The following is a 27,215-nucleotide window of genomic DNA, read 5'->3' as shown; positions in this document are numbered from 1 at the left end:
TTTGTCCCTGCAGTGCTTCCCGGACGGAGTCAGGAAATTGTCTGCATAATTTCAGCTTTGATTCCACTTAAGGATCTCTGTTTCTATGCTATTTTACCTTACAGATATCCTTAAGATAGTGCTAGACGTTGCTTTCTCTCCTGGGTGTCAGTATTAAAATGCTATTTACCTCTTAATCGGTCGGTGCCACTAATTACAATTATTGGATCACGCACCACTCCCGGGGCAACTCTTGGTGGTTTCCTATCTACATTCCCTAACCATTCCTTCTTTCCCCCCCCCTCCACTTTTTTCTCATTCCCCCTTTCCTTTCCCTTTCATCCTTTCCAGCCCCACTTCCCTCCCGCCCACCTCCTTTCCCCCCTCTTTTTCCCCTTCCCCCCTTTTTTCTCTCTCTTTCTCCCTCCCCCCCCCCCTTTCTTCCCCCCCCCTCCTTTCCTATCTCTCTCTTTTTTCTCCTCCCATTCTTTCTCTCTTTCCTCCCCTCTCCTTTTCATTTTCCTCTCCCTGCACTTGGGTGGTGTATGTTTACAACACCAATTAATTTATGAACTAATCGTTATCTCTATAGACTAGCCCATTCCAATCAGCCCCCTGTGTCTGCCCTAGGGGGAACCCCCTCAATGGGCACCTCAGCTTTGTCGCTCCTCATCCTGGTGGGGCAGTCACTGGCGCGTGTGCATACATTGTATAACTACTCCAATGTTACATCGCATTTTAACATAACAACTTTTTGAATTTAATTATAATTATTTGTCTTCTTAGATGTTATGTATGGACGTCTCCTGAAGAAGCGGCTATTGCCGGGAAACTGTTGATGCCAACGTCCGCTAATACATCAATGTGCCTTCAATACACATGTGGGCTGTATTTATTATGTGTGTTCTGTACAATTTTTTGCTGCAACAACTCCTAAGTTGACTTGTTGTATATCGTGTTTATACATTTTATTATTGTATCTCAATAAATTTTGGGTTTAATTGGGTACCGCTATAGTCCACCAACCTATTTTGGGGAGGCAAGGCCCAATTGGAGTAGCCCTTGTTCTTTTCTCCCCTCCCTTCCTTTTCAAATTATTATACCAGACTGGATATACTGTACCTCAGTTAAGATAATGAGAGTGCCTTTTGGCTAATAGACACAGGTCTGGAAGGCACCACAATCCAGAGTGCAGCATACTGGGATACCATTGTATTTCCTGAGGTAGATTTTCACAAAAATAATATACACCAAAAATTGTATCACTGCTCTAAATTTTGGGCAGCGCCCTGCAACTGAGCAGTACACAAAAGCTTCCAATGTAGAACTTCTAATGCAGAAACCACTTGCCAAGATATCTGCATCAGCAGGAGACACTAGAGACTGAGTGAACCTTAGAGCTGGAGAGTGTTCTGCAGCTAACTGACATAGAATTTGCACATCTGGAAAGTGCCATAAAGCAGAGCCCAGTGCCCAAAAGGTCATATTTCAGTAGCTTTGCCCCAACCATGGACTTACTCAGCATCCAAGTCTTCAGGTCACAACAGTGTTTGCCAGCTTTTCTGGACTTGGAGAGCATTCTGCGGCAGACATGGGATACAAGGTCCAGAAATCCCCACAAGCAGAGCCCAGTGCCCAAATGTCACATTCTTTGGTCCAGTCAAGCCTAGCTACAGCTTTCAAGCTTATGTTTAGGACTGGTGATCTGGATAGCTGCTGTATATAGATCAGCTCAAGCAGCACAGTATTTTGATTAAAGGAAAAAAAAAAAGTAGATAAATGCCAAAATACATCTAGAAATGTCCTCAGCAGAGCAAAGGAAAAAAGCACCCAACCTACTCAGACAAATGTCCTAAGCAGAGCTGAGGAAAAAAGCATCCACCCCACTAAGACACTAGCAAAAAACTGAGACCTGGAGAATAAAGGTGGGGTTATATTGGGCTGCCCTACAACTTTTTCTGTATGCCAGCATCCACCTTCTGTAGGTAGCTGCATAGAACCCACACATCTGAAAACTACTATATACTTCTGTTCCTTACTGGACAATAAAAGAGCATTCCCCTGAAGATTCGAGTCATATATTGGCTATAGTCTGTCCAGTTATACCAGGTTATTCATCATATTTTGCGCTACAGTATGTTACAGGTTTATTGAGAAAATATAAAACTGGTGGGACATCTACAGGTGCACTGAATGTTTTTTTTGGTGCCGAAACCGATACCAAAAATGAAAAATACACTAGGCCGAAAACGACTGTATATATTTTAAATAAAATGTATACATTTTTATACAACACATTGCTAATAGTATTAGCAAAATTTCCATGCGGTGCACCTCTAGCAGATATGATGCAGGAGATGGTCAGAGACTGCAGACGTGGTACAGAAGATGGTCAGAGACTGCAGACATAGTTACATAGTAGGTGAGGTTGAAAAAAGACACAAGTCCATCAAGTCCAACCTATGTGTGTGATTATGTGTCAGTATTACATTACATATCCCTGTATATTGCGGTCATTCAGGTGATTATCTAATAGTTTCTTGAAGCTATCAATGCTCCCCGCTGAGACCACCGCCTGTGGAAGGGAATTCCACATCCTTGCCGCTCTTACAGTAAAGAACCCTCTACATAGTTTAAGGTTAAACCTCTTTTCTTCTAATTGTAATGAGTGGCCACGAGTCTTATTAAACTCTCTTCTGCGAAAAAGTTTTATCCCTATTGTGGGGTCACCAGTACAGTATTTGTAAATTGAAATCATATCCCCTCTCAAGCGTCTCTTCTCCAGAGAGAATAAGTTCAGTGCTCGCAACCTTTCCTCATAACTAAGATCCTCCAGACCCTTTATTAGCTTTGTTGCCCTTCTTTGTACTCGCTCCATTTCCAGTACGTCCCTCCTGAGGACTGGTGCCCAGAACTGGACAGCATACTCCAGGTGCGGGCGGACCAGAGTCTTGTAGAGCGGGAGAATTATCGTTTTATCTCTGCAGTTGATCCCCCTTTCAATGCATGCCAATATTCTGTTTGCTTTATTAGCAGCAGCTTGGCATTGCATGCCATTGCTGAGCCTATCATCCACTAGGACCCCCAGGTCCTTTTCCATCCTAGATTCCCCCAGAGGTTCTCCCCCCAGTGTATAGATTGCATTCATATTTTTGCCACCCAAATGCATTATTTTACATTTTTCTACACTGAACCTCATTTGCCATGTAGTCGCCCACCCCATTAATTTGTTCAGGTCTTTTTGCAAGATTTCCACATCCTGCGGAGAAGTTATTGCCCTGCTTAGCTTAGTATCGTCTGCAAATACAGAGATTGAACTGTTTATCCCATCCTCCAGGTCGTTTATGAACAAATTAAATAGGATTGGTCCCAGCACAGAACCCTGGGGAACCCCACTACCCACCCCTGACCATTCTGAGTACTCCCCATTTATCACCACCCTCTGAACACGCCCTTGTAGCCAGTTTTCAATCCATGTACTCACCCTATGGTCCATGCCAATGCACCTTATTTTGTACAGTAAACGTTTATGGGGAACTGTGTCAAATGCTTTTGCAAAATCCAGATACACCACGTCTACGGGCCTTCCTTTATCTAGATGGCAACTCACCTCCTCATAGAAGGTTAATAGATTGGTTTGGCAAGAACGATTCTTCATGAATCCATGCTGATTACTGCTAATGATATCATTCTTATTACTAAAATCTTGTATATAGTCCCTTATCATCCCCTCCAAGAGTTTACATACTATTGATGTTAGGCTAACTGGTCTGTAATTCCCAGGGATGTTTTTTGGGTCCTTTTTAAATATTGGTGCTACATTGGCTTTTCTCCAATCAGCTGGTACCATTCCAGTCAATAGACTGTAAAAAATAGGAACAACGGTCTGGCAATCACCTGACTGAGTTCCCTAAGTACCCTCGGATGCAAGCCATCTGGTCCCGGTGATTTATTAATGTTAAGTTTCTCAAGTCTAATTTTAATTCCGTCCTCTGTTAACCATGTAGGTGCTTCCTGTGTTGTGTCATGAGGATAAACACTGCAGTTTTGGTTACTGAAGCCCCCCGATTCACTCATGAAGACTGAGGAGAAGAATAAATTCAATACCTTTGCCATCTCCCCATCCTTTGTAACCAGATGTCCTTCCTCATTCTTTATGGGGCCAATATGGTCTGTCCTCCCTTTTTTACTGTTTACATACTTAAAGAATTTCTTGGGATTTTTTTTGCTCTCCTCCGCTATGTGTCTTTCATGTTCTATCTTAGCCATCCTAATTGCACCCTTACATTTCTTATTGCATTCTTTATAAATTCTGAATGCTGTGGATGATCCCTCAACCTTGTATTTTTTGAAGGCCTTCTCCTTTGCTTTTATATGCATTTTTACATTGGAGTTAAGCCATCCAGGATGTTTGTTCGCTCTTTTAAATTTATTACCCAATGGGATACATTGGCTAATGCCCTTATTTAATATGCTCTTAACCACTTCGCATCCAGGCCATTTCTGACACTTCGCTCCTACATGTTAAAAATCATCATTTCTTTGCTATAAAATTAGATAGAACCCCCAAACATTATATATGTTTTTTTAGCAGAGACCCTAGAGAATACAATGGCAGTCATTGCAACTTTTTATCTTGCACGGTATTTGCGCAGCAATTTTTCAAACGCGTTTTTTTTAAAAAAAAAACAGTTTCATGCTTTAAAAAAAAACAAAACAGCAAAGTTAGCCAAATTTTTTTGCATTGTGTGAAAGATGAAGTTACGCCGAGTAAATAGATACCTAACATGTCACGCTTCAAAATTGCACACGCTCGTGGAATGGCGCCAAACTTTGGTACTTAAAAATCCCCATAGGCGACGCTTTAACATTTTTTACTGGTTACATGTTTTGAGTTACAGAGGAGGTCTAGGGCCAAAATTATTGCTCTCGCTCTAACGTTCGCGGCGATACCTCACATGTGTGGTTTGAACACCGTTTTCATATGTGGGCGGGACTTACGTATGCGTTCGCTTCTGCGTGCGAGCTCACGGGGACAGAGGCGCTTTAAAAATTTTTTTTTTTTTTTATTGTTAATTTTACTTAAAAATTTTTATTTTTACACTTTAAAAAAATTTTTTTTTTTTGATCACTTTTATTCCTATTACAAGGAATGTAAACATCCCTTGTAATAGGAATATGACACGATCAGTCCTGTTTACAGTGAGATATGGGGTCAATAAGACCCCACATCTCACCTCTAGGCTGGGAAGCCTAAAATAAAAAAAAAAAAATAAAACGATCGCCGCTTCACAGCCGAAGTGGCGCCGTTTTTTTGAATGCAGAGGCCGGGCGTGACGTCATAACATCGCGCCCGGCCTCCGAACGATCATAGAGACTCCGGCGACCATCTGGTCCGCCGGAAATCTCTATGGTGAACATCCGGCGCCGGCGGATCCACTATTCGACTCACCGATCGCTGAGGTGAGTCGGTAGTAGCACCGGAGGGAGGGGGGGGACGTCCCCTCCCACCGCCCGTAAGAACGATCAAGCGGCGGCACAGCCGCTATGATCGTTCTTATGGTGTACGGAATCGCCGGCTGAAAATGCCGGTATCTGAATGATGTCTGTAGCCTCAGACATCATTCAGATATAAGCCCTGAAAGTCGAGGACGTCATATGACGTCCTCCGGATGTCAAGCGGTTAAAGCAAACCCATCTCTCCTCCGTATTCTTTGTTCCTAATATTTTATCTCAATTTATGCCTTTTAGCAAGGTTTGTAGTTTAGGGAAGTTGGCTCTTTTGAAATTCAGTGTCTTTGTGTTCCCTTCATGTCTCCTATTTGAGTGATTTATACTGAAACTAATTGACCTGTGATCGCTGTTACCTAAATTGCCCCGTATTTCCACATCTGTTATCAGGTCTGTATTGTTGGTAATCAGTAGATCTAGTAATGTTTTATTTCTAGTTAGTGCGTCTACCATCTGACCCATAAAATTGTCCTGCAAGACACTAAGGAACTGGCGAGCCTTAAATGAATGCGCGGTTCCCTCCGCCCAGTCTATGTCTGGATAATTAAAATCCCCCATTATGATAACACTTCCCATCCTTGCTGCTAATCCAATTTGTGATAGGAGATCCGTCTCCACTTCCTCCCTCAGGTTAGGGGGCCTATAGCATACTCCCAGTATTATTTTCCCCTTAGCTTCATCCCTTTGGAGCTCTACCCATAAAGATTCCACCTCCTCCCTAGCCCCCTCAGTGATGTCATCTCTCACATTCACTTGTACATTATTCTTGATATATAGGCATACCCCTCCCCCTTTTTTACCCTCTCTGTCCTTGCGGTATAGGGTATACCCTTGAATGTTTGCCAGCCAATCATGAGAGCTGTTGAACCAGGTCTCTGAAATTCCCACAAAATCCAAATCCTCCTTGTACAACAGTATCTCTAGTTCACCCATCTTGTCCGCCAGGCTCCTGGCATTGGTGAACATGCCACATAGTTTAGACCGGTCGCATATTGTCCTCGTATTGGGTGTTTCAAGATTGCAACTTGGACTTGCTACTATACTCACCTTGTGTTTTTGTGCTTTGGTTAACCTACCACTAATGCCCCCAATACTACCCTCTGGAATATCTTCCGCGCTGGCTATCACTGTCTCTGGACCCTCCCCCCCATCGCCTAGTTTAAAAACCCCTCTAACTTTTTGGCCATCTTCATTCCCAGCAGATCTGCACCCTCCTCATTTAGGTGCAGTCCGTCCCTTCTATAGTACCGGTTACCGACTGAGAAGTCGGCCCAGTCCTCCAGGAACCCAAACTCCTCCTTACTACACCAGCTCTTCAGCCACTTGTTTACTTCCCTAATCTCCCTCTGCCTCTCTGGTGTGGCTCGATGTACCGGTAGTATTCCTGAGAACACTACCTTGGAGGTCCTTTTCCTCAATTTAGCTCCTAAGTCCCTAAAATCGTTCTTTAGGACACTCCATCTGCCTCTGACTTTGTCATTGGTGCCAACGTGCACCATGACAGCCGGGTCTTCCCCAGCCCCTCCCAGTAATCTGTCCACAAGATCCGTGATGTGCCGAACCCGAGCGCCCGGTAGACAACATACTGTTCGGCACTTCAGGTCTTGGTTACAGATTGCCCTCTCTGTCCTTCTAAGAATTGAGTCCCCTACCACCAGAATCTGTCTTTCCTTTCCCTTTGCTGCCCCCCCACTCTCACTGGAGGAGTTCTTCCCCTGGCAGCTAGGAGAGTCCCTCATCTCCAGCAGTGCTGGTCCCTGACTGGCTACACCAATGTCACTCAATGGAGCGTACTTATTGGGATGCTCCAGTCCTGGATCGGCCTCCCTGGCACTTCCCCCTCTACCCCTCCTGACTGTCACCCATCTACTCTTTGCTAGTGCCTGCACCTCTTTGTCTCCACCCGCCTCTGTGCTGGCCCCTGCCGACACCTGCCGTGTACGTTCCTGGCTCACCTTTAGTATGGAGGGACTTCTCAGTGCTGACAGTTGCTTCCCCAGATTCAGAACCTGGGCTTCCAGGGAAACAATGTGCTTACATTTTGCACAGCAGTATTCGCCCTCGATCGGATGATCAAGGAACGCATACATGCGGCAAGATGTACAAAGAGTCGCCTCTCCACACCCGCCGGGCATCGTACCTATTAAATTTGGTGAGGATTTGGGGATTTTACCCTGTCCAAATTACCTAACAACTAGCTTCCTGGCACTAATACTCAAGACAATACACAGGTACACAACAAGACAATACACAGGTACACGACAAGACAATACACAGGTACACGACAAGACAATACACAGGTACACAATACACAAGTACTAACGATCCACACACACTACTCAGACAACACTCAGATACTCACACTACACAGGTACTATGACCCCTGTTATAACCTCCTGTTTTAAACTCTTGTTTTTAACTCCCACTTAATCCAGCTCCACTTACACCAAGCTCCACAGCTTCAAACTGAGCACGCTCAGACTGAGTCCTACAACAAGTTAAATAGGCACCTGTGAGCAATTAACCACACCCCTTAATTGATAGACTGATGAAACAAGAAAAAAAAAAAAAAGCTATTTAAAAAGTGACAGCAAAAGGCAAATTAAAAACTAAAAAGAAAAGTCCCCAAAATGCAACCTAGCAAACACCAACAGACAGCAAACACACACCAACAGACAGCAACACACACCAACAGACAGCAACACACACCAACAGACAGCAACACACACCAACAGACAGCAAGACTTGTATACTCTAACACTTGTTTTTAACTCCCACTTAATCCAGCTCCACTTACACCAAGCTCCACAGCTTCAAACTGAGCACGTGGTACAGGAGACGGTCAGAGACTGCAGACGTGGTACAGGAGATCAATGCAGCCTCACCAGTGTCCATCAAATGCAGCTTCACCAGTGCCTGTCAGATGCAGCCTCCCAGTCAGATGTAGCAAGCCTGCCTGTACCCTTCATGCAGCCTCACAAGTGTCTGTGCCCATCAGATGCAGCAGCTTGCCGTGCCTGTCATGCAGCCTCACCAGTGCCTGTGCCCATATTGTGCAGCCTGCCAGTGCCCATGACCTGCAGCCTGCCAGTGCCCATGAGGTACAGCCTATCAGTGCCCATTATGTGCAGCCTACCAGTGCCTGGTAATGCGATGTCACGCTGGGTGTCAGAGCTGGATCTGAATCGCCGTGCAGCCGATGTAACAATGTCTCCGCCCCCTATGACACCGGGCACAATGATTCCTAGCATTGGATCAGAGTGCCGTCTATCACAAGAGGCGGGACATCGTTACATAGGCTGCACAGCGATTCAGATCTAGCTCTGACACACAGCGTGACATGCATTACCATGCACTGGTAGGCTGTGTATGACAGGAGTGAGGAGAGGAGGAGGAGGGAGGGGAGACTCTGAGGGGCGCGCCGGGTTAATACATGTGCGGCACCCGGCGGGATGGCCCCGCCCCTTTTTCGGAGCAATTATCGGCAATATTTCTCTTTTGGCAAAGTGCCGAAAACAACATTTTCGGCCAATATGTTTCGGCGGCCGAAATTTCGGTGCATCCCTACAAGTGACACTACTAAAAGGATCACAGTGACATCCATTGCACAACAACCAACCAGTGACTGCAATAAGAATCAGTGAACTGTTGCTAATGGCATAAAGGAATTAAGTCAGAGTTGCCAGTATGCAACTACTGCAGCTGATTGTTGGCCCTAGTAGTTTTTTTTTTTTACAAAAACAAGATCTGTCATATCCAGATCTCTCACAAATAAAAACATCTATGGTTAATCATTCCCAGCTCTCTGGATATGAAATGAACACCTAAAGGCTACATATATGTGGAAGAAGCACAACAATAGCTATTTATGCTTTTCAGGAGAAAGGCTTTCTGCAAACAGTAATCTAGTGTAACCAAGCAGTAATAATTTTTCATTATTCTGGCAGCTTTGAATAGATGGCAACATCCAAATTACACCCTGCACATTACCACAGCCCTCTGCACCTCCTTACTAAATAATCCTAATTAAAACCAGAATGTGACAGCATTAACTGTTCCTTGAAATTATCAGTAAAAAGGTCAATACATTTCAAGAGTGCAAGAAAGACTGGACATCATATTATGTTTGGTATGTCATAATTGGGACCAAAATGGGGTAGCCAAGGCAGTGCATTGTATCTGGTACAGTTACCACAACAGTAATAAGCACTACAATTGTTTGACATTTGTAAATGTATTATTATATGTTGACTAATCTTCAAAAAAATAAATAAAAAAATATTACTCAATGGTTTAGCCAATTTAACATTTGTACAGTGCATGATAGGGTTCCACGTTTCTCAAATCAGTCTATAAAAATAATATGCTGAATTTACATAACTAATTCTATCTCAGGCTACATTCACATGGGCGATTAGCACAACCTGCAAATTCCAGCAGCAAGAATCTGCGGATTCCTGGGGGTGAAATGACAGGTGTGAGCTGAGGCCACTCAACACATACAATACAATGGCAGGCTGACTGCAGCCACAGCCAGTGATTACCTGCAGTTAGGGACAGATGATCTTGGCTGAATGCAGTCTTTTTGTGTCCAACCACGATCAATGCAGGTAACTGCCGGGTGTACAACCCGTCACAAACAGCTTTAGTCACCGCCAGCCTGTCGTTGCACTGTATGGACTGAGTAGCTGGAGAAAAGATTCTGTCAAATAACTGTTACATAATGCTTAAAGCAGGGGTAAGCAATCTTAAAGAGGTGGCGAGCTACCTGAACAACACAGGAGAAGTCAAAGATCGCTGGGCACAGTCTCGCCCCCTCGCACCTGATTTAAACCCCTAACTGCAGTACTACTGTGTCACAAACGCCTGCATTGCATGGCAATCATGGGTTTAAATCAGGTGGTGAGAAGGAAACATATTTCCACTTCATCATCAATCAACACACACTCGGATCACTTTTCAGAGGAGCAGCGCTTAAATGAGCCCTTAGTTGCATTCAGCAGCGCCACCTTAGGGCTCCTTCACACGTAAAGTTGGGGGTGATAAAACAGCAAGATATAATAGAAGTCCATGGCTAAGCACAGAAAATCCGGAGGAAAGCTGAATGTACACTGGACTGCACCCACAGTGTGGGTAAACCGCAGCACATCAGTGTGAAAACAGCCCTATACTGTTATGCCTAGTGTATTGCTTCAGACTGACCTAAAGATCTCTTTTTTCCTGCTGCTGGCACCACTCTGGAGACCACTAGCCAGGATAAGAGATGGAGTGCAGTTGGTATGACTCCTCATGGGACAGGAGCCGACACTACAGAGGAGGCATCGGCTTATGAGGCTCTTGCTCCCTACTACAGCTCCAACTTTACAAGTAGTCCCTCTGCACTGCACTCTGTTTGTTGCTTTGGAATAGCAAGTCAGCAAACCCAGACCGAGATCTACCAGTCACCTGTCTCAGAGGGTTGCTGACCCCCAGCTTAAAGGATATTTGCATTTTCAAAGCAGATTCTTTAACTACTGTTGTTACTGAAGACTGTAAAAATAAATGTGTGTATGTAGCTTTTTTTTTGAAGAGACGGGGAAGTACCCTTGACTGTAGCCTACCGTTTCGAAGGATAAGGTAGAGAGGCTACTAGAGGGAGCTCTGGGCAATACAGGAAATAAAATCCATATCAGGCCAAATGTGCAGGCCATCTTCTCTCTTGTCTTGAGCATTTTCAGAGTGAAATTTCTTAAAATTTAAGCTTGCAAAAAAAAAAAAATCGGGGTAGGATTAATGATTTTATTATAAAAATGCCATTTGACTGGCAGTTATGATGACCCACTGGATTCAGTACATTCATAGTCTCATTACATTTCGGAACATCAGGAATATCAGAAAAGATAGAAGACCTTATCTGCATACTTGTCCCAGGCCAGTGACTCAAAGTATTGAAGCAACAGGGTCAGCAGCCAGGCAAACTATTTTTAGGACAGGTCAGATATGCAAGTCTCCATGTTTCCCTCATGGAAGGTTTATTTTAAAATAAACTACTGACTCCTATTTACTTTTTATTATTATCTTTTTTTTTTTTTTTTACAAACTTGTCAGGTAAAAGGCAATTGCATAAAAAGTGCACTTCTTCATGAATCACTGCCAGTTCTTATTCTCACATACATTTGAATACTGCAGTTCTGACAAAAGTAAACAATCCTTGTTTTCACGTGCGAATAACGGTCCCAGATCATGTACCTTTAAAAACCAAGTCAGCAAATGAGAACTCCCATATTCCTGTTTGCAGATGTTCACTTTAGGAAATAGTAGTTTGGATGGGTGAAAGTGAATCACTTATCTATAATCTTTAGCTACACTAGCTTTAGATCAAACTTTGGTAAAGAACACTTTGGGGTTTTCACACATGCGTAAACATTATTATGGTCTCAGTAAAACCCTACACTGCCTTGCTTGCATTACAAAAAAAAACTGTACTTATGAACACCTGTCCAAAAAAACTGCTCTATGCACTAGTCTAAAAAAGATTGGTTTAACGTCCACTAACCTGATGCATTTTATGCATTAAGGTAAAAAGCCTTCTACATGTAGTCCCCCCCACCCACCAAGCATTGCCCTTATACTACTTACCTGAGCTCAGTCTCAATCCAGCAATATGCACAAGAGCAGAGGCCCTCTCCCTCCTCATTGGCTCAGACACAGCAGCGGAAGCCATTGGCTCCTGCCGCTGTCAATTGCAGCCGATGATGAAGGAGCAGAGTCTCACTGTCTGTGTCAATAGATGCAGACAGCGAGGCTCAGGAGCGAGCCCACACTACTGTCCCCATAGTAAGCAGCTTGCTATGGGAGCAATCAGAAGGGGGGGGGGGGCTAGGTGTGGTGGCAGGGTACCCGAGAAGAGAAGGATCAGGGCAAAATTATTGCACAAAGCAGGTAGAGTATAACATGTTTGTTATTTTCAAAGGAAAAAAAATTAAGTTTAGAACCACTTTGATCTAGCTTACAAGATTTCACAGAAGTAATGGATGCTGTAGATACACTTTAAATTATAATATACACATACACACACACATACACTTTGTGCATATTAAACACTCAGCTGCCAAAAACAACTCCTCTGCACAGTGAATGAGAATGAATAGAGCAAGCTAACTGGCAGTCTTAACAGTGTTTTCTATCTGCGGTTTCAATATTAACCTAAAGCTGAACAGCAGGAAAAATAGAAGATCTCTCTTGCAGTGGAGCTGCACCAGCACTGCAAGCGTAATTTACTCATTTAGATCTAGAGGTCCAGGTAAAGGAGTATTAGTTACCTGATCCTCTGCTTCCGCGGGCTCCACTGTACTGCTCAACCAGTCCTTGCAGTCTCTTCTCCCCTGTGTTAGGCTTCAAGTCATGAGGGATAAGAGGCAAATTTAGGCAGAATTCAGAACACCTAGTTGATGCTCCACAGATATATCAGGTGTACTGAAATTAAATGTGGAATTTGAGAGACAGTTTAACAACTGTTTTTTTTTTTTTTTACAAGAGTGGGAAAGAGTTTGGCCATATTTTTATTTCTGTCCATTACGGATTTGGGGGGGAATTTATCTCAATTTAGGTCTCCGTGCCACTGGGACAAGGCATGGGGGAGCAGCTGTCACTGGAACAGGTAGGTACAAAGGTTTTGGAATTTTTAGCCATCCCCACTGTACTACAAAATGGTCTTTTGATTTTGTCTGTGTCCCCCACTGGAAAATTACCCATCACTTTTTGCCCTGAGAGGAGACAAAGTTGAAATCTTCTCAATAACACAGGCAGCAATAGTCCTTACTGAGGCTCTAACGCCGACACTATATCCAAAATAAAACAAAACATTTTGGTTGGAGTTGGCCTTTGTGAAGCCAGAACATGTGCTTTCTTTGACCATAACTGAAAAGCTTGAAGTTAGCAGCCAGCTGTAAATTTTTAAATCAATTGGGTTTAAAATTAGATGAACTTAAATATTTGGGGTAAAGTATCTATATAGCTGAACCTTAGCAAGGAAGTTTACAGTAGCACACAAACAGTTTAAAGGCGGGCAACAAAAGTAAATGAAAAAGGCTTTTCCTTTCTGTCTGGATTTCCTCTATCCCTCAATTATATAACATTTCCAGATCATTGTAGACCACTTGCGTTCCTGTCTGATAAGAAGGTAAAAATAATAAAACCGATTTGCAATACAAATTTAATAATTTTTTTCTCTGTCCACATTCAGCAGTTTTTTTAACCACTTAAGGACTAGCCTCGTTTTGGATTTTAGGCGTTTACATGTTTAAAACATTTTTTTTTGCAGGAAAATTACTTAGAACCCCCAAACATTATATATTGTTTTTTTTCTAACACACTAGAGAATAAAATGGAGGTTATTGCAATACTTTTTTTTGCACCGTATTTGCGCAGCGGTCTTATAAGCGCACTTTTTTTGGAAAAAATTCACGTTTTTGAATAAAAAAATAAGACAACAGTAAAGTTAGCCCAATTTTTTTTTATATTGTGAAATATAATGTTACGCCAAGCAAAATTGATACCCAATATGTCACGCTTCAAAATTGCGCCTGCTCGTGGAATAGCGTCAAACTTTTACCCTTAAAAATCTCCATAGGCGACGTTTAAAAAATTCTACAGGTTGCATGTTTTGCATTACAGAGGAGGTCTAGGGCTAGAATTATTGCTCTCGCTCTACCGGTCGCAGCAATACCTCAGAGCGAGAGCGAGTTTGACCACCGTTTTCATATGCGGGCTCTACTCACGTATGCGTTCGCTTCTGCGCGCGAGCTCGTCGGGACAGGGTGCTTTAAAATTTATTTATTTTTTTTTTCACTGTTTTAAAAAAAAAAATTTGGATCACTTTTATTCCTATTACAAGGAATGTAAACATCCCTTGTAATAGAAAAAAGCATGACAGGTCCTCTTAAATATGAGATCTGGGGTCAAAAAGTCCTCAGATCTCATATTTAGACTAAAATGCAAAAAAAAAAAAAAAAAAAAAAAAAAAAGTCGTTGAAAAAAAATGACACAAAAAAAATTGTTCCTTTAACCACTTGCCGACCGCCTCACGCTGATATACGTCAGCAGAATGGCACGGGCAGGCAGAATCACGTACCCATACGTGATCTGCCTCCCGCTGGTGGGGGGTCCGATCGGACCCCCCCCCCCGGTGCCAGAGGCGGCCGGCATTTCTTCGCGGGCGATTAGGGGGAGGCCATCCATTGTTGGCCACCCCCTTCCGATCGCTCCCGGCAAATGAAAATCCTTTCTCTCCCTCTGTAATGTAAACAGAGGGAGAGGAAGTGATGTCATCCCTCCTCGAGCCGGTCTTTTCGTTCCGGCGCCGAGGAGAGAAGTCATCCAAGTAAGTGCACCAACACTACACTAACAGTAGAACACACTAGGCACACTTTTCACCCCCCATCACCTCCCTGTCACACTGACACCAATAGCAGTTTTTTTTTTTTTTGCATTGGTGTCAGTTTGTGACAGTTATAAGTGTTAGGGCAGTTAGATTAGCCCCCATTAGGTCTGGGGTACCCCCTTTAGGTCTAGGGTACCCCCCTAATAAAGGTTAACCCCTTGATCACCCCCCGTCGCCAGTGTCGCTAAGCAATCGTTTTTCTGATCGCTGTATTAGTGACACAGGTGACGCTAGTTAGGGAGGTAAGTATATAGGTTCGCTGTCAGTGTTTTATAGCGACAGGGACCCCCATATACTACCTACTAAAGGTTTTAACCCCCTGATTGCCCCCTAGTTAACCCTTTCACCAGCGATCACCGTATAAGTGTTACGGGTGACGCTGGTTAGTTAGTTTGTTTTTTTATAGTTTATTACAGTTTTAGGGCACCCGCCGTTTATTACCTTATAAAGGTTTAACCCCCTAATTGCCCGGCGGTGATATAAGTTACGTTTTTAGGTTTAGATAAGGTCTGCGTCGCCCCAGGCAGCATCAGGTTAACGCCAGTACCGCTAACACCCACGCACGCAGCATACACCTCCCTTAGTGCTATAGTATCTGAACGGATCGATATCTGATCCGATCAGATCTTTACTCCCCAGCAGTTTAGGGTCCCCCCAAAAAAACGCAGTGTTAGCGGGATCAGCCCAGATACCTGCTAGCACCTGCGTTTTGCCCCTCGGCCCAGCCCAGCCCACCCAAGTGCAGTATCGATCAATCACTGACACTTACAAAACATTAAGCACACATAACTGCAGCGTTCGCAGAGTCAGGCCTGATCCCTGCGATCGCTACCAGTTTTTTGGTAGCGTTTTGAATCAGTCGCTAACAGTCAGGAGCTTTTTTGCCTGTGAGTCTCACTAGTGTACCCCTAAATTTAGAGCCCAAAATGGCAAATCGAAGGTACACTAGTGAAGAGGCCTACACGTTTCTGAGCATGACAGATAGTGAAGAGGAAGTCACTCATCTGTCAGATTCAGGCTCAGAATACAATCCTGTAGACGACAGCAGCTCCATGACAGATCGCTCTGACGACGGAGTTGTGGTCCCTGCCAAGGTCAGGCGTACCAGACCCCGAACTTCTTCTTCTGTCCTTGAAGTGCAAGAACCGCAGGGCTCTCGTATGGAGCAGAGAAGTACTAGTGCCGCTATTCCTTCTGGTGAACTGGCAAGCACCAGCGGCCTAGTACACCCTGGTCGTACATCCAGCACTGCAGTAACCCTTGGTGACGTGGCGAGTCCCATAAGTGCAGTTCAAGCTGGCGAGGTGGCAAGCACAAGTAGTGTCCCGCTGCCACCAAGAAGACAAAGACAGGCCTGTCGTGCCCATAGTGCCTGTCGTGCCCATTCCTGCTGCATTCGCCAATCCGAACTGGGAACCCACCACTTCTGCAGCACCCGTACTTCCCCCATTCACTGGCCAACCCGGAATTCAGGTGGAAACAGTTGATTTTACGCCGCTGGACTTTTATTTGCCGTTTTTCACCGAAGATCTCTTTAGATCTATTGTGGACCAAAGCAATTTGTTCCCTGGTCAACACATCGCCACTATTCCCCAGTCCTCCCTTGCCAGAGATTGGAAACCAATTACAGTTTCCGAATTTAAGCTCTTTCTGGGCCTTTCCCTCAACATGGGCATAAATAAAAAGAGTGAGTTGTGGTCATATTGGTCCACTGACCCAATTTACCATATGCCCGTGTTCTCTGCCTCCATGACCAGGGCACGATACGAGCAGATTTTGCGGTTTATGCACTTCAATGACAATGAACTCTGTCGTCCTCGTGGAGACCCTGGATACGATCGGCTCTACAAAATTCGGCCCCTCGTAAACCACTTCAACCAACGTTTTGCAGACTTGTTTACTCCCCATCAAGTTGTCTGCGTTGATGAGTCCCTGATTACATTTTCTGGCTGCTTGTCATTCAAACAGTACCTTCCCAGCAAGCATGCCAGATACGGGGTCAAGATGTATAAGCTCTGTGACAGGGCCACAGGCTATACATGTAGTTTTATGGTTTACGAGGGCAAAGATAGTCACGTAGAGCCGACAAACTGCCCTGACTACATAGGAAGCGCTGGCAAGATAGTGTGGGACTTGGTGTCACCCTTATTCGAAAAGGGGTACCACTTGTACGTGGACAATTATTACACGAGCGTGCCACTTTTTAGTCACCTTTTTGATCAACAGATTGGAACATGTGGCACCGTGCGACCTAATCGCCAGGGCTTTCCCCAGCGGCTTGTAGATTCCCCTCTTAGGTTGGGGGAGAGAGCCTGCTTACAGTGTAATAATTTGCTCGCTATGAAGTGGAGGGACAATAAGAATGTTTTCGTTCTTACCCCCTCTCATGCAGACACGACGACCCAAATTACTACGGCGACTGGTGTTGTGGAGAAACCCCTCTGTGTCCACGAATATAACCTCAATATGGGAGGGGTGGACCTCAACGACCAGTTGTTGGCGCCGTACCTAGTTGCCCGTAAGGCCAGACGCTGGTACAAAAAAGTGTCTACTTATTTATTTCAATTGACTTTGCTGAATGCTCATGTGCTATACAGAGCTTCAGGACAGACTGGATCCTTCCTTAAATTCCAGGAAGACATCGTCAGAGCCCTTCTGTTTCCAGACGGTGCTCCACCTCACCTTCCCCAAACAAATGCAGTAAGCCGGCTGCATGAGAGGCATTTTCCTTATGTCCTCCCGAGTACCCCTACCCAACGAGCCCCCCCCAAAAAAGATGTTGTGTCTGCAGCAAGCGCGGATTTAAGCGTGACACCCGGTATTGTTGTCCTTCCTGTCCTGACAATCCTGGTCTATGCATTGGTGAATGTTTTGAACGCTACCATACACTAGTTGAGTATTAGCGTAGGGTACAGCACTGCACAGACTAGGACACACTTTCACAGGGTCTCCCAAGATGCCATCGCATTTTGAGAGACCCAAACCTAGTACCAGTTAAAAAAGTTAAAGTTACTAAAAAAAGTGTAAATAAATAAATAAATAAATAAATAAATAAAAATACAAAAAAAATATAAAATAAAAAAAACAAAAATAGTTGTTTTATTGTTCTCTCTCTATTGTTCTGCTCTTTTTTATTGTATTCTATACTGCAATGTTTTATTGTTATGTTTTTATCATACAGGTAAAGTATTTACTCCACCATGCCACTGCTAGCCCAATACTCCCCTAGAGGCACATGGAATAAATATGGGGCGCTTCAAATATAAATAAGTGTAACCAAAAAACTGTGTATAGCACAATAGTGGTGGAACCCTCCTACTGTGTTTTGTGCTGCACGTAACAAGTGTAACCAAAAAACTGTATATAGCACAATAGTGGTGGAACCCTCCTACTGTGTTTTGTGCTGCACGTAACAAGTGTAACCAAAAAACTGTGTATAGCACAATAGTGGTGGAACCCTCCTACTGTGTTTTGTGCTGCACGTAACAAGTGTAACCAAAAAACTGTATATAGCACAATAGTGGTGGAACCCTCCTACTGTGTTTTGTGCTGCACGTAACAAGTGTAACCAAAAAACTGTGTATAGCACAATAGTGGTGGAACCCTCCTACTGTGTTTTGTGCTGCATGTAACAAGTGTAATCAAAAAACTGTATATAGCACAATAGTGGTGGAACCCTCCTACTGTGTTTTGTGCTGCACGTAACAAATAACACACATTAAATGAATAATTGTGACATTCACGTGAAACACTCTGTGAAATCACTGCATTCCATGCTGTGACATCTCAAAACATTAAATGACAGTCCATATGAATCAGATCCATCCAAGAGGAACTGCTTGTGATCACATCCAGTGTAAATCAGCTGCATACATTTAAGTTAACCGAGTTACAATGCCAGCACTTTCATGCAAGGCAAAAAACGCAAGTTTTACCACACTCAGGCATGAAAGTGCTGGCATTGTAACTCGGTGAGTGCATTTCTGGAGGGTGTGATTCACTGAGCACAGGGGTGAGGTGGAAGACACACGAAGACACTTAAATGTATGCAGCTGATTTACACTGGATGTGATCACAAGCAGTTCCTCTTGGATGGATCTGATTCATATCGCACCGATCTTGGTGTGGTCAGATGCTTTGAGGGCAGAAGAGAGATCTAGGGTCTAATAGACCCCAATTTTTTCAAAAAAGAGTACCTGTCACTACCTATTGCTATCATAGGGGATATTTACATTCCCTGAGATAACAATAAAAATGATAAAAAAAAAAAAAAAAAAAATGAAAGGAACAGTTTAAAAATAAGATAAAAAAATCAAAAAAAAAATAAAGAAAAAAAAAAAAAAGCACCCCTGTCCCCCCCTGCTCTCGCGCAAAGGCGAACGCAAGCGTCGGTCTGGCGTCAAATGTAAACAGCAATTGCACCATGCATGTGAGGTATCACCGCGAAGGTCAGATCGAGGGCAGTAATTTTAGCAGTAGACCTCCTCTGTAAATCTAAAGTGGTAACCTGTAAAGGCTTTTAAAAATGTATTTAGTTTGTCGCCACTGCATGTTTGTGCGCAATTTTAAAGCATGTCATGTTTGGTATCCATGTACTCGGCCTAAGATCATCTTTTTTATTTCATCAAACATTTGGGCAATATAGTGTGTTTTAGTGTATTCAAATTTTAAAAAGTGTGTTTTTTCCCCAAATACTGTGTGAAAAAAAAAAATGAAACACCCACCATTTTAATGTGTAGGGCATTTGCTTTAAAAAAATATATAATGTTTGGGGGTTTAAAGTAATTTTATTGCAAAAAAAAAAAAAATGTTTCATGCAAACAAAAAGTGTCAGAAACGGCTTGTTCTTCAAGTGGTTAGAAGAGTGGGTGATGTGTGACATAAGCTTCTAAATGTTGTGCATAAAATGCCAGGACAGTTCAAAACCCCCCCCAAATGATCCCATTTTGGAAAGTAGACACCCCAAGCTATTTGCTGAGAGGCATGTCGAGTCCATGGAATATTTTATATTGTGACACAAGTTGCGGGAAAAAGACACATTTTTTTTTGCACAAAGTTGTCACTAAATGATATATCGCTCAAACATGCCATGAGAATATGTGAAATTACACCCCAAAATAAATTCTGTTGCTTCTCCTGAGTACGGGGATACCACATGTGTAAGACTTTTTGGGAGCCTAGCCGCGTACGGGACCCCGAAAACCAAGCACCGCCTTCAGGCTTTCTAAGGGCGTAAATTTTTGATTTCACTCTTCACTGCCTATCACAGTTTCGGAGGCCATGGAATGCCCAGATGGCACAACCCCCCCCCCCCAAATGACCCCATTTTGGAAAATAGACACCCAAAGCTATTTGCTGAGAGGTATAGTGAGTATTTTGCAGACCTCACTTTTTGTCACAAACTTTTAAAAATTGAAAAAAGAAAAAAAAAATACATTTTTCTTGTCTTTCTTCATTTTCAAAAACAAATGAGAGCTGCAAAATACTCACCATGCCTCTCAGCAAATAGCTTGGGGTGTCTACTTTCCAAAATGGGGTCATTTTGGGGGGTTTTGTGCTATCTTGGCATTTTATGGCCTTGGAAACTGTGATAGGTAGTGAAGAGTGAAATCAAAAATTTACGCCCTTAGAAATCCTCAAGGCGGTGATTGGATTTCGGGGCCCCGTATGAAGCTAGGCTCCCAAAAAGTGCCACACATGTGGTATTCCAGTACTCAGGAGAAGCAGCAGAATGTATTTTGGGGTGTAATTCCACATATGCCCATGGCCTGTGTGAGCAATATATCATTTAGTGACAACTTTTTGTAAATTTTTTTTTTTGTTGTCATTATTCAATCACTTGGGATAAAAAAAAAAAAAAATATTCAATGGGCTCAAAATGCCTCTCAGCAATTTCCTTGGGGTGTCTACTTTCCAAAATGGGGTCATTTGGGGGGGGGGGGTTGTACTGCCCTGCCATTTTAGTACCTCAAGAAATGACATAGGCAGTCATAAACTAAAAGCTGTGTAAATTCCAGAAAATGTACCCTAGTTTGTAGACGCTATAACTTTTGCGCAAACCAATAAATATACGCTTATTGACATTTTTTTTACCAAAGACATGTGGCCGAATACATTTTGGCCTAAATATATGACTAAAATTGAGTTTATTGGATTTTTTTTATAACAAAAAGTAGAAACTTTTTTTTTTTCGGTCTTTTTCGGTGTATAGCGCAAAAAATAAAAACGGCAGAGGTGATCAAATACCATCAAAAGAAATCTCTATTTGTGGGAAGAAAAGGACGCAAATTTCGTTTGGGTACAGCATTGCATGACCGCGCAATTAGCAGTTAAAGCGATGCAGTGCCAAATTGTAAAAAGTGCTCTGGTCAGGAAGGGGGTAAATCCTTCCGAGGCTGAAGTGGTTAAGAGAAGTCAGCGGAGCCGACGTAATGACGTCGCTCCGGCCGTCCTATGGTATAGAGACGGGTGGGCGCCATCTTAGCCTCACTCGTCTCTATACCGAGGAAGAGAAAGGATCCGATCGCCTCCGCCGATACCAACGGCTCCGGTAAGCGGTGGAGGGCGCGGTAGGGGGGTGGCACCTCTCCTGCCGCCGATAACGGTGATCTCGCAGTGAACCCGCCGCAGAGACCATTATCGTGTACAGAATCGCCGTCCCTAAAGATGGATACCTCGGTTGTGGCAGCAGCTGCTGCCGTTACCGAGATATCCATCTTTAAAGTGATGAAGTATATATACAGTGGCCGGTCCTTAAGTGGTTAAAGGTGATCTGATAAAGGTCACCTGATCGCCGAGTGTCCCATTCTTGGAGAAAGTTTGGCTGTTGCTGTTGGAAGTGGAAGTCACCTCTGATGCATCCTCCGTTATCACAGTAATAGAATTTTTACTTCGGTCATTCATTTCAATGGCTTCAAAATCTGCATCATTCAATTGCTGAGCATTCTCCTCCTCTTCTTCTTCCTCTAGGCCAGAACTTGAAAGTAAAGCCCTTCGGTCTTCACTTTCAACTGCACCCCACCGTACCTTGTCCTGCGAAGAAGTGGCCAGTTTGTACATGACTGGAAACAAGACAGTTGTCACAGCAGAAGATGCCAAGATGGTGTACATAAGTACTGGAAGAGTGGGCAACATTCCCTGAAGGTATCCTACAGAGGCAGGAATTGCCATTTCTCCAAGTGCTGCTCCAACCACAAATAAGGAAGCCGACTTGCTTCCTATAGTCGTGTACTGCTGTGCCCAAGAGAAACCACTGGGAAAGGTGGTAGCCATTGATGCTCCATACAGTGCAGTTCCAATCCAAAGGACTATGTCTTTTTTATAAAAGATCATTAAACATACAGATGAAACAGTGCAGCCAATCACACTAAGAAGCAGCATGGTGCCAGGATACAAAAATGTCGCAAAGCAGATAGCAAAACCTCGAACTGTAGCAAACACCCCCCAAAATATAGAGTTCAGCCCCGCAGCCTTATCATGATCCATCTCTGCCATAGTGATTGCGTATGTAAATATGTATGAACCATAGGCAACTTCTGCCCCAACATAGAAAAAGAAAAACAAACAAAGAAGAAAGATGAGAGCGTTATGATACTTGGCTGTCCTTCCTTTTTCTTCTGAACCCTTAGCGGCTGATCGATTGGACGGACTTTTACAGTACAAGATAAATAAAAATATAGAGACCAGCAAAATGTATGTGGCAATAACAATATAGGACAGCATTGACTTCTTAATTTCAAGAGGCATATTTAGTACTTCTTGTAATGTTTTATGGATCTTATCAAAGGGCAGAATTTCTGGAATTAATTTTGCCAAGATTGGTGCCAGAAGAGCCCCCAGGGCAAAACTGAAGTGCAGTGCCTGAACATGGGGTCCAGCTTCATCTCCCCAAGTGTTCAGAATGACAACATTTCCACCTGACATGGGAGAAGAAAACAATTAGAAATGAATACATCAAAAACACAATCTCAGTAACAAAACGGTGGGGAAAAAAAAAAGTTGATGCAACATAATGCACTATATCACATGTTCCTTTTACAGAAACACACATTATTAAATTTCTTGGTGTCTGTTCACATTCACACTTTCTTTAGGAGGCAATCTGCCAAACATTATATAGTAATTTTCAGAACGTTACTATATAGTTAAAAAGTATATATAATATATATATAAATATATTAGAGCCCTGCAAGTGCAGCAGCTGATTGTCAATTATAATTATTATTATATTATTATTATATATTATTATAATTATATTATTATAAAGTCACTACCATTAACATTGCACATGGACACAAACAGCTATTACTTCAAAATATCAAATAGCAGGAAACTGCAACAAAGTTTGTTAAAAATTCTTGAAATGTACATTGATTGCCCTCTTTAGGAAAGCTAACTTCTACCTGGGTTGCGTGGAACACCAAGTTTTCTCCAGGGGGTGCTAGGGGTACCTTGCGTTGTGGCCGATTGACCTATACGTCCAGGTCCAATACCACTTGGCAAAACCAGTAGCATGATGCCAATGATATTTTCAGTGGTTGTAAGGCTGACCACTACTGTGAAGATTGTATTCATCCTACATGTAAGGGGCATTTCTTCCCACTGACCCCTACACCTGTTTTAGTAAGGGTTCCCTGAGACATGAAAATTTTAGGGATTAATATGTTGAGAAAGGCTGTCTTAAGATATATCTGCACTGCATTCATTGCAAAAAAAATAACTTGTAACAACTTGCAGCCACTTGTTATACATGATTATGCTAAGGACTGTTCTAAACAACACAATAAAAATATATATTAATGAACATCTTGATAATGTTTTTGATATTCCTCTGTAATGTTAAGAGAATAAAGTTACCCGTATCTAAGAATCCCATTGATATGCCCACAACAGACATCGCTCCAGTCAGAAGAATGGCCTTCTTACACCAAGGCAAAACTAAAAGGCCTATACAGGTCGCCATCATGGATAATCCTGTTAAAAGAAAAAAAAAAAAAATGAGCTTGAGCATTAACAAATTTCAACACTTTCACAAAAAAAAAAAAAAAAGATTCATATTAAAAATAATTCAATAACAAGCATGTATGTTTCTTCAGCTCTAGTTTCAATGTTGGGTCTTGCTCACACATTGCACTTTGTTTTTTAGTCAGTCTGCAAACCATTACAATGTTAATGACCAGGATTTATATAGCGCCAACAGTTTGCTCAGCGCTTTACAACATGAGGGCAGACAGTCACAGTACACTTACAATACAAAATCAATACAAGAGGCATCAGAGGGCCTTGCTATGCAAATCGAATCTATTTTTTTTACTCTCTCTCTCAGGCTGCATTCACACCTGAGCGTATCATTTTCAGGCAGAAAGTCACATGATTTTGCCACAATTTTGTACAAGTCAAAAGGTCACCAATGTAAAAAGCAGAAAAAATTCCCAAATCTGCCCGAATTGAGCTACAAAAAAAAAAAAAAAAAGCTCCAGAACTTTGAGCTTCAGGCGTTTGGCTTCAGGCGATTTGGAGTGGTGATGTGAACCATCTCCATAGAGAACAATAGATTTTTTCTCTTCCAGCGTTCTGGAGCTTCATGCTACAAAACCCTGAGGTGTGAATGGGGCCTTACAGGGCTCAATTCATAAAGCAGCATCTACCACTTTAACAAATGTTGTAAAATACCTCTTATGACATGATGTGGTATTTTTGTAGTGAAAGCTAACGGTATTTTAACGCAGGCATGCGTCCTTAACAACCAGACTCATCTGCTGAGCTGCAGAACGTAAACCAAAAGGCTTGCTGACATTTAATAATAAAAAAAAAAAAAAAAAAAAAAAAAAAAAGGAAGAGGAAAAAGAAAAAACAGCACGGGGTCCCTCCCAAATCCATACCAGCGCCATTGGGTCTGGTGTGGATTTTAGGGGGAACCACACATAAAAAAATAAAAAAAATGGCAAGGGGTCCACCCAAAATCCCTACCAGTCCAATGGACTCCTTAAACAAGCCAGACCATGTGCCCTCAACATTGGGGGGGGGGGGGGGGCTTTGGTGACAGCAGGTGAGTCATGCTTGTTAAAGGACACAGTGGCCACCCGCTCCTTAACAACTATGATATTTACCAGTTGTTAAGGATGTTGGCGGCCACCTGCTACAGTGAGGGGAAAAAAAAAGTATTTGACCCCCTGCTGATTTTGTACGTTTGCCCACTGACAGGAATTATCAGTCTAAAATTATAATGGTAGGTTTATTTTAACAGTGAGAGACAGAACAAAAATATCCAGAAAAACACATTTCAACAAAAGTTATAAATTGATTTCCATTTTAATGAGCGAAATAAGTTTTTGATCCACTATCAATCAGCAAAATTTCTGGCTCCCAGGTGTCTTTTATACAGGTAACAAGCTGAGTTAGAAGCACTCTCTCAAAGGGAGTGCTCCTAATCTCAGCTTGTTACCTGTATAAAAGACACCTGTCGACAGAAGCAGATTCCAATATCTCCACCATGGCAAAGAGCTGTCCAAGGATGTCAGGGACAAGAATGTAGACCTACACAAGGCTGGAATGGGCTACAAAACCATTGTCAAGCAGCTTGGTGAGAGGGTGACAACTGTAGGTACGATTATTCGCAAGTGGAAGAAACACAAAATAACTGTCAATCTCCCTCAGTCTGGGGCTCCATGCAGGATCTCACCTCGTGGAGTTTCAATGATCATGAGCATGGTGAGGAATCACCCCAGAACTACACGGGAGAATCTGGTCAATGATTTCTAGGCAGCTGGGACCATAGTCACCAAGAAAACAATTGGTAACACACTACGCCATGATGGACTGAAATCCTGCAGCACCCGCAAGGCCCCCCTGTTCAAGAAAGCACATCTACAGGCCAGTTTGAAGTTTGCTTATGAACATCTGAATGATTCAGAGGAGAACTAGGTGAAAGTGTTGTGGTCAGATGAGGCCAAAATCAAGCTCTTTTTCTTTAACTCAACTTTCTTTGTTTGGAGGAGGAGGAATGCTGCCTATGACCCCAAGAACACCATCCCCACTGTCAAACATGGAGGTTGAAACACTATGCTTTGGGGGTGTTTTTCTGACAGGACAACTTCACCGCATCAAAGGGATGATGGACGGGGCCACGTACCGTCAAATCTTGGGCGAGAACCTCCTTCCCTCAGCCAGGGCATTGAAAATGGGTCTTGGATGGGTATTCCAGCATGACAATGACCGAAAACACACGGCCAAGACAACAAAAGGAGTGGCTTATGAAGAAGCACATTAAGGTCCTGGAGTGGCCTAGCCAGTCTCCCAACCTTAATCCCATAGAAAATATGTGGAGGGAGCTGAAGGTTCAAGTTGCCAAACGTCAGCCTCAAAACCTTAATGACTTGGAGAAGATCTGCAAAAAGGAGTGGGAAAAAATCCCTCATGAGATGTGTGCAAACTTGGTAGCCAACTACAAGAAACATCTGACCTCTGAGATTGAGTCATGTTTTGCGAAGAGGTCAAATACTTATTTCACTCATTAAAATGCAAATCCAATTTATAAAAAACTTTTTTTGAAATGTGTTTTTCTGCATATTTTTGTTGTTTCTTCTGTCTCTCACTGTTCAAATAAACCTACCATTAAAATTAAAGACTGATCATTTCTTTGTCAGTGGGTAAATGTACAAAATCTGTTAAGAGTATGCTGGCGTATATTATTTATATATATATATATATATATATATATATATATATACATACACACACACACACACACACACACACACACACATATACATATATATATATATATATATATATACACACACACATACACACAGTGGGGACAGAAAGTATTCAGACCCCCTTAAATTTTTCACACTTTGTTATATTGCAGCCATTTGCTGAAATCATTTAAGTTCATTTTTTTCCTCATTAATGTACACACAGCACCCGATATTGACAGAAAAACACAGAATTGTTGACATTTTTGCAGATTTATTAAAAAAGAAAAACTGAAATATCACATGGTCCTAAGTATTCAGACCCTTTGCTCAGTATTTAGTAGAAGCACCCTTTTGATCTAATACAGCCATGAGTCTTTTTGGGAAACATGCAACAAGTTTTTCACACCTGGATTTGGGGATCCTCTGCCATTCCTCCTTGCAGATCCACTCCAGTTCTGTCAGGTTGGATGGTAAACGTTGGTGGGCAGCCATTTTAGGTCTCTCCAGAGATGCTCAATTGGGTTTAAGTCAGGGCTCTGGCTGGGCCATTCAAGAACAGTCCCCGAATTGTTGTGAAGCCACTCCTTCGTTATTTTAGCTGTGTG

General features: G+C 42.7%; 1 protein-coding gene across 2 annotated transcripts in view; it reads right to left on the bottom strand.

Annotated features, from left to right (window-relative positions):
- Positions 1-20,865: 20,865 nt before the first annotated feature.
- Positions 20,866-27,215, bottom strand: part of LOC141140194 (sodium-dependent glucose transporter 1-like) — a 29,893-nt gene continuing 23,543 nt past the window's right edge. The window contains exons 3-4 of one of the 2 annotated variants that reach the window (XM_073627092.1): positions 23,768-23,884; positions 20,866-22,827 (exon numbers count right to left, since the gene is read on the bottom strand). In XM_073627092.1, coding sequence (XP_073483193.1) covers positions 21,665-22,827; positions 23,768-23,884 — 1,280 coding nt within the window. In that variant the 3' untranslated portion in view covers positions 20,866-21,664. The remainder of the gene's footprint in view (positions 22,828-23,767; positions 23,885-27,215) is intronic. The other variant, XM_073627091.1, reaches the window with a different exon arrangement.

This window comes from Aquarana catesbeiana, linkage group LG04 (genome assembly GCF_042186555.1).
Source record: "Aquarana catesbeiana isolate 2022-GZ linkage group LG04, ASM4218655v1, whole genome shotgun sequence".
Classification (NCBI taxonomy): Eukaryota; Metazoa; Chordata; class Amphibia; order Anura; family Ranidae; genus Aquarana; species Aquarana catesbeiana.
Note: the sequence above shows the minus strand (reverse complement) of the source record. Positions and strands in the feature narration are given on the sequence as shown.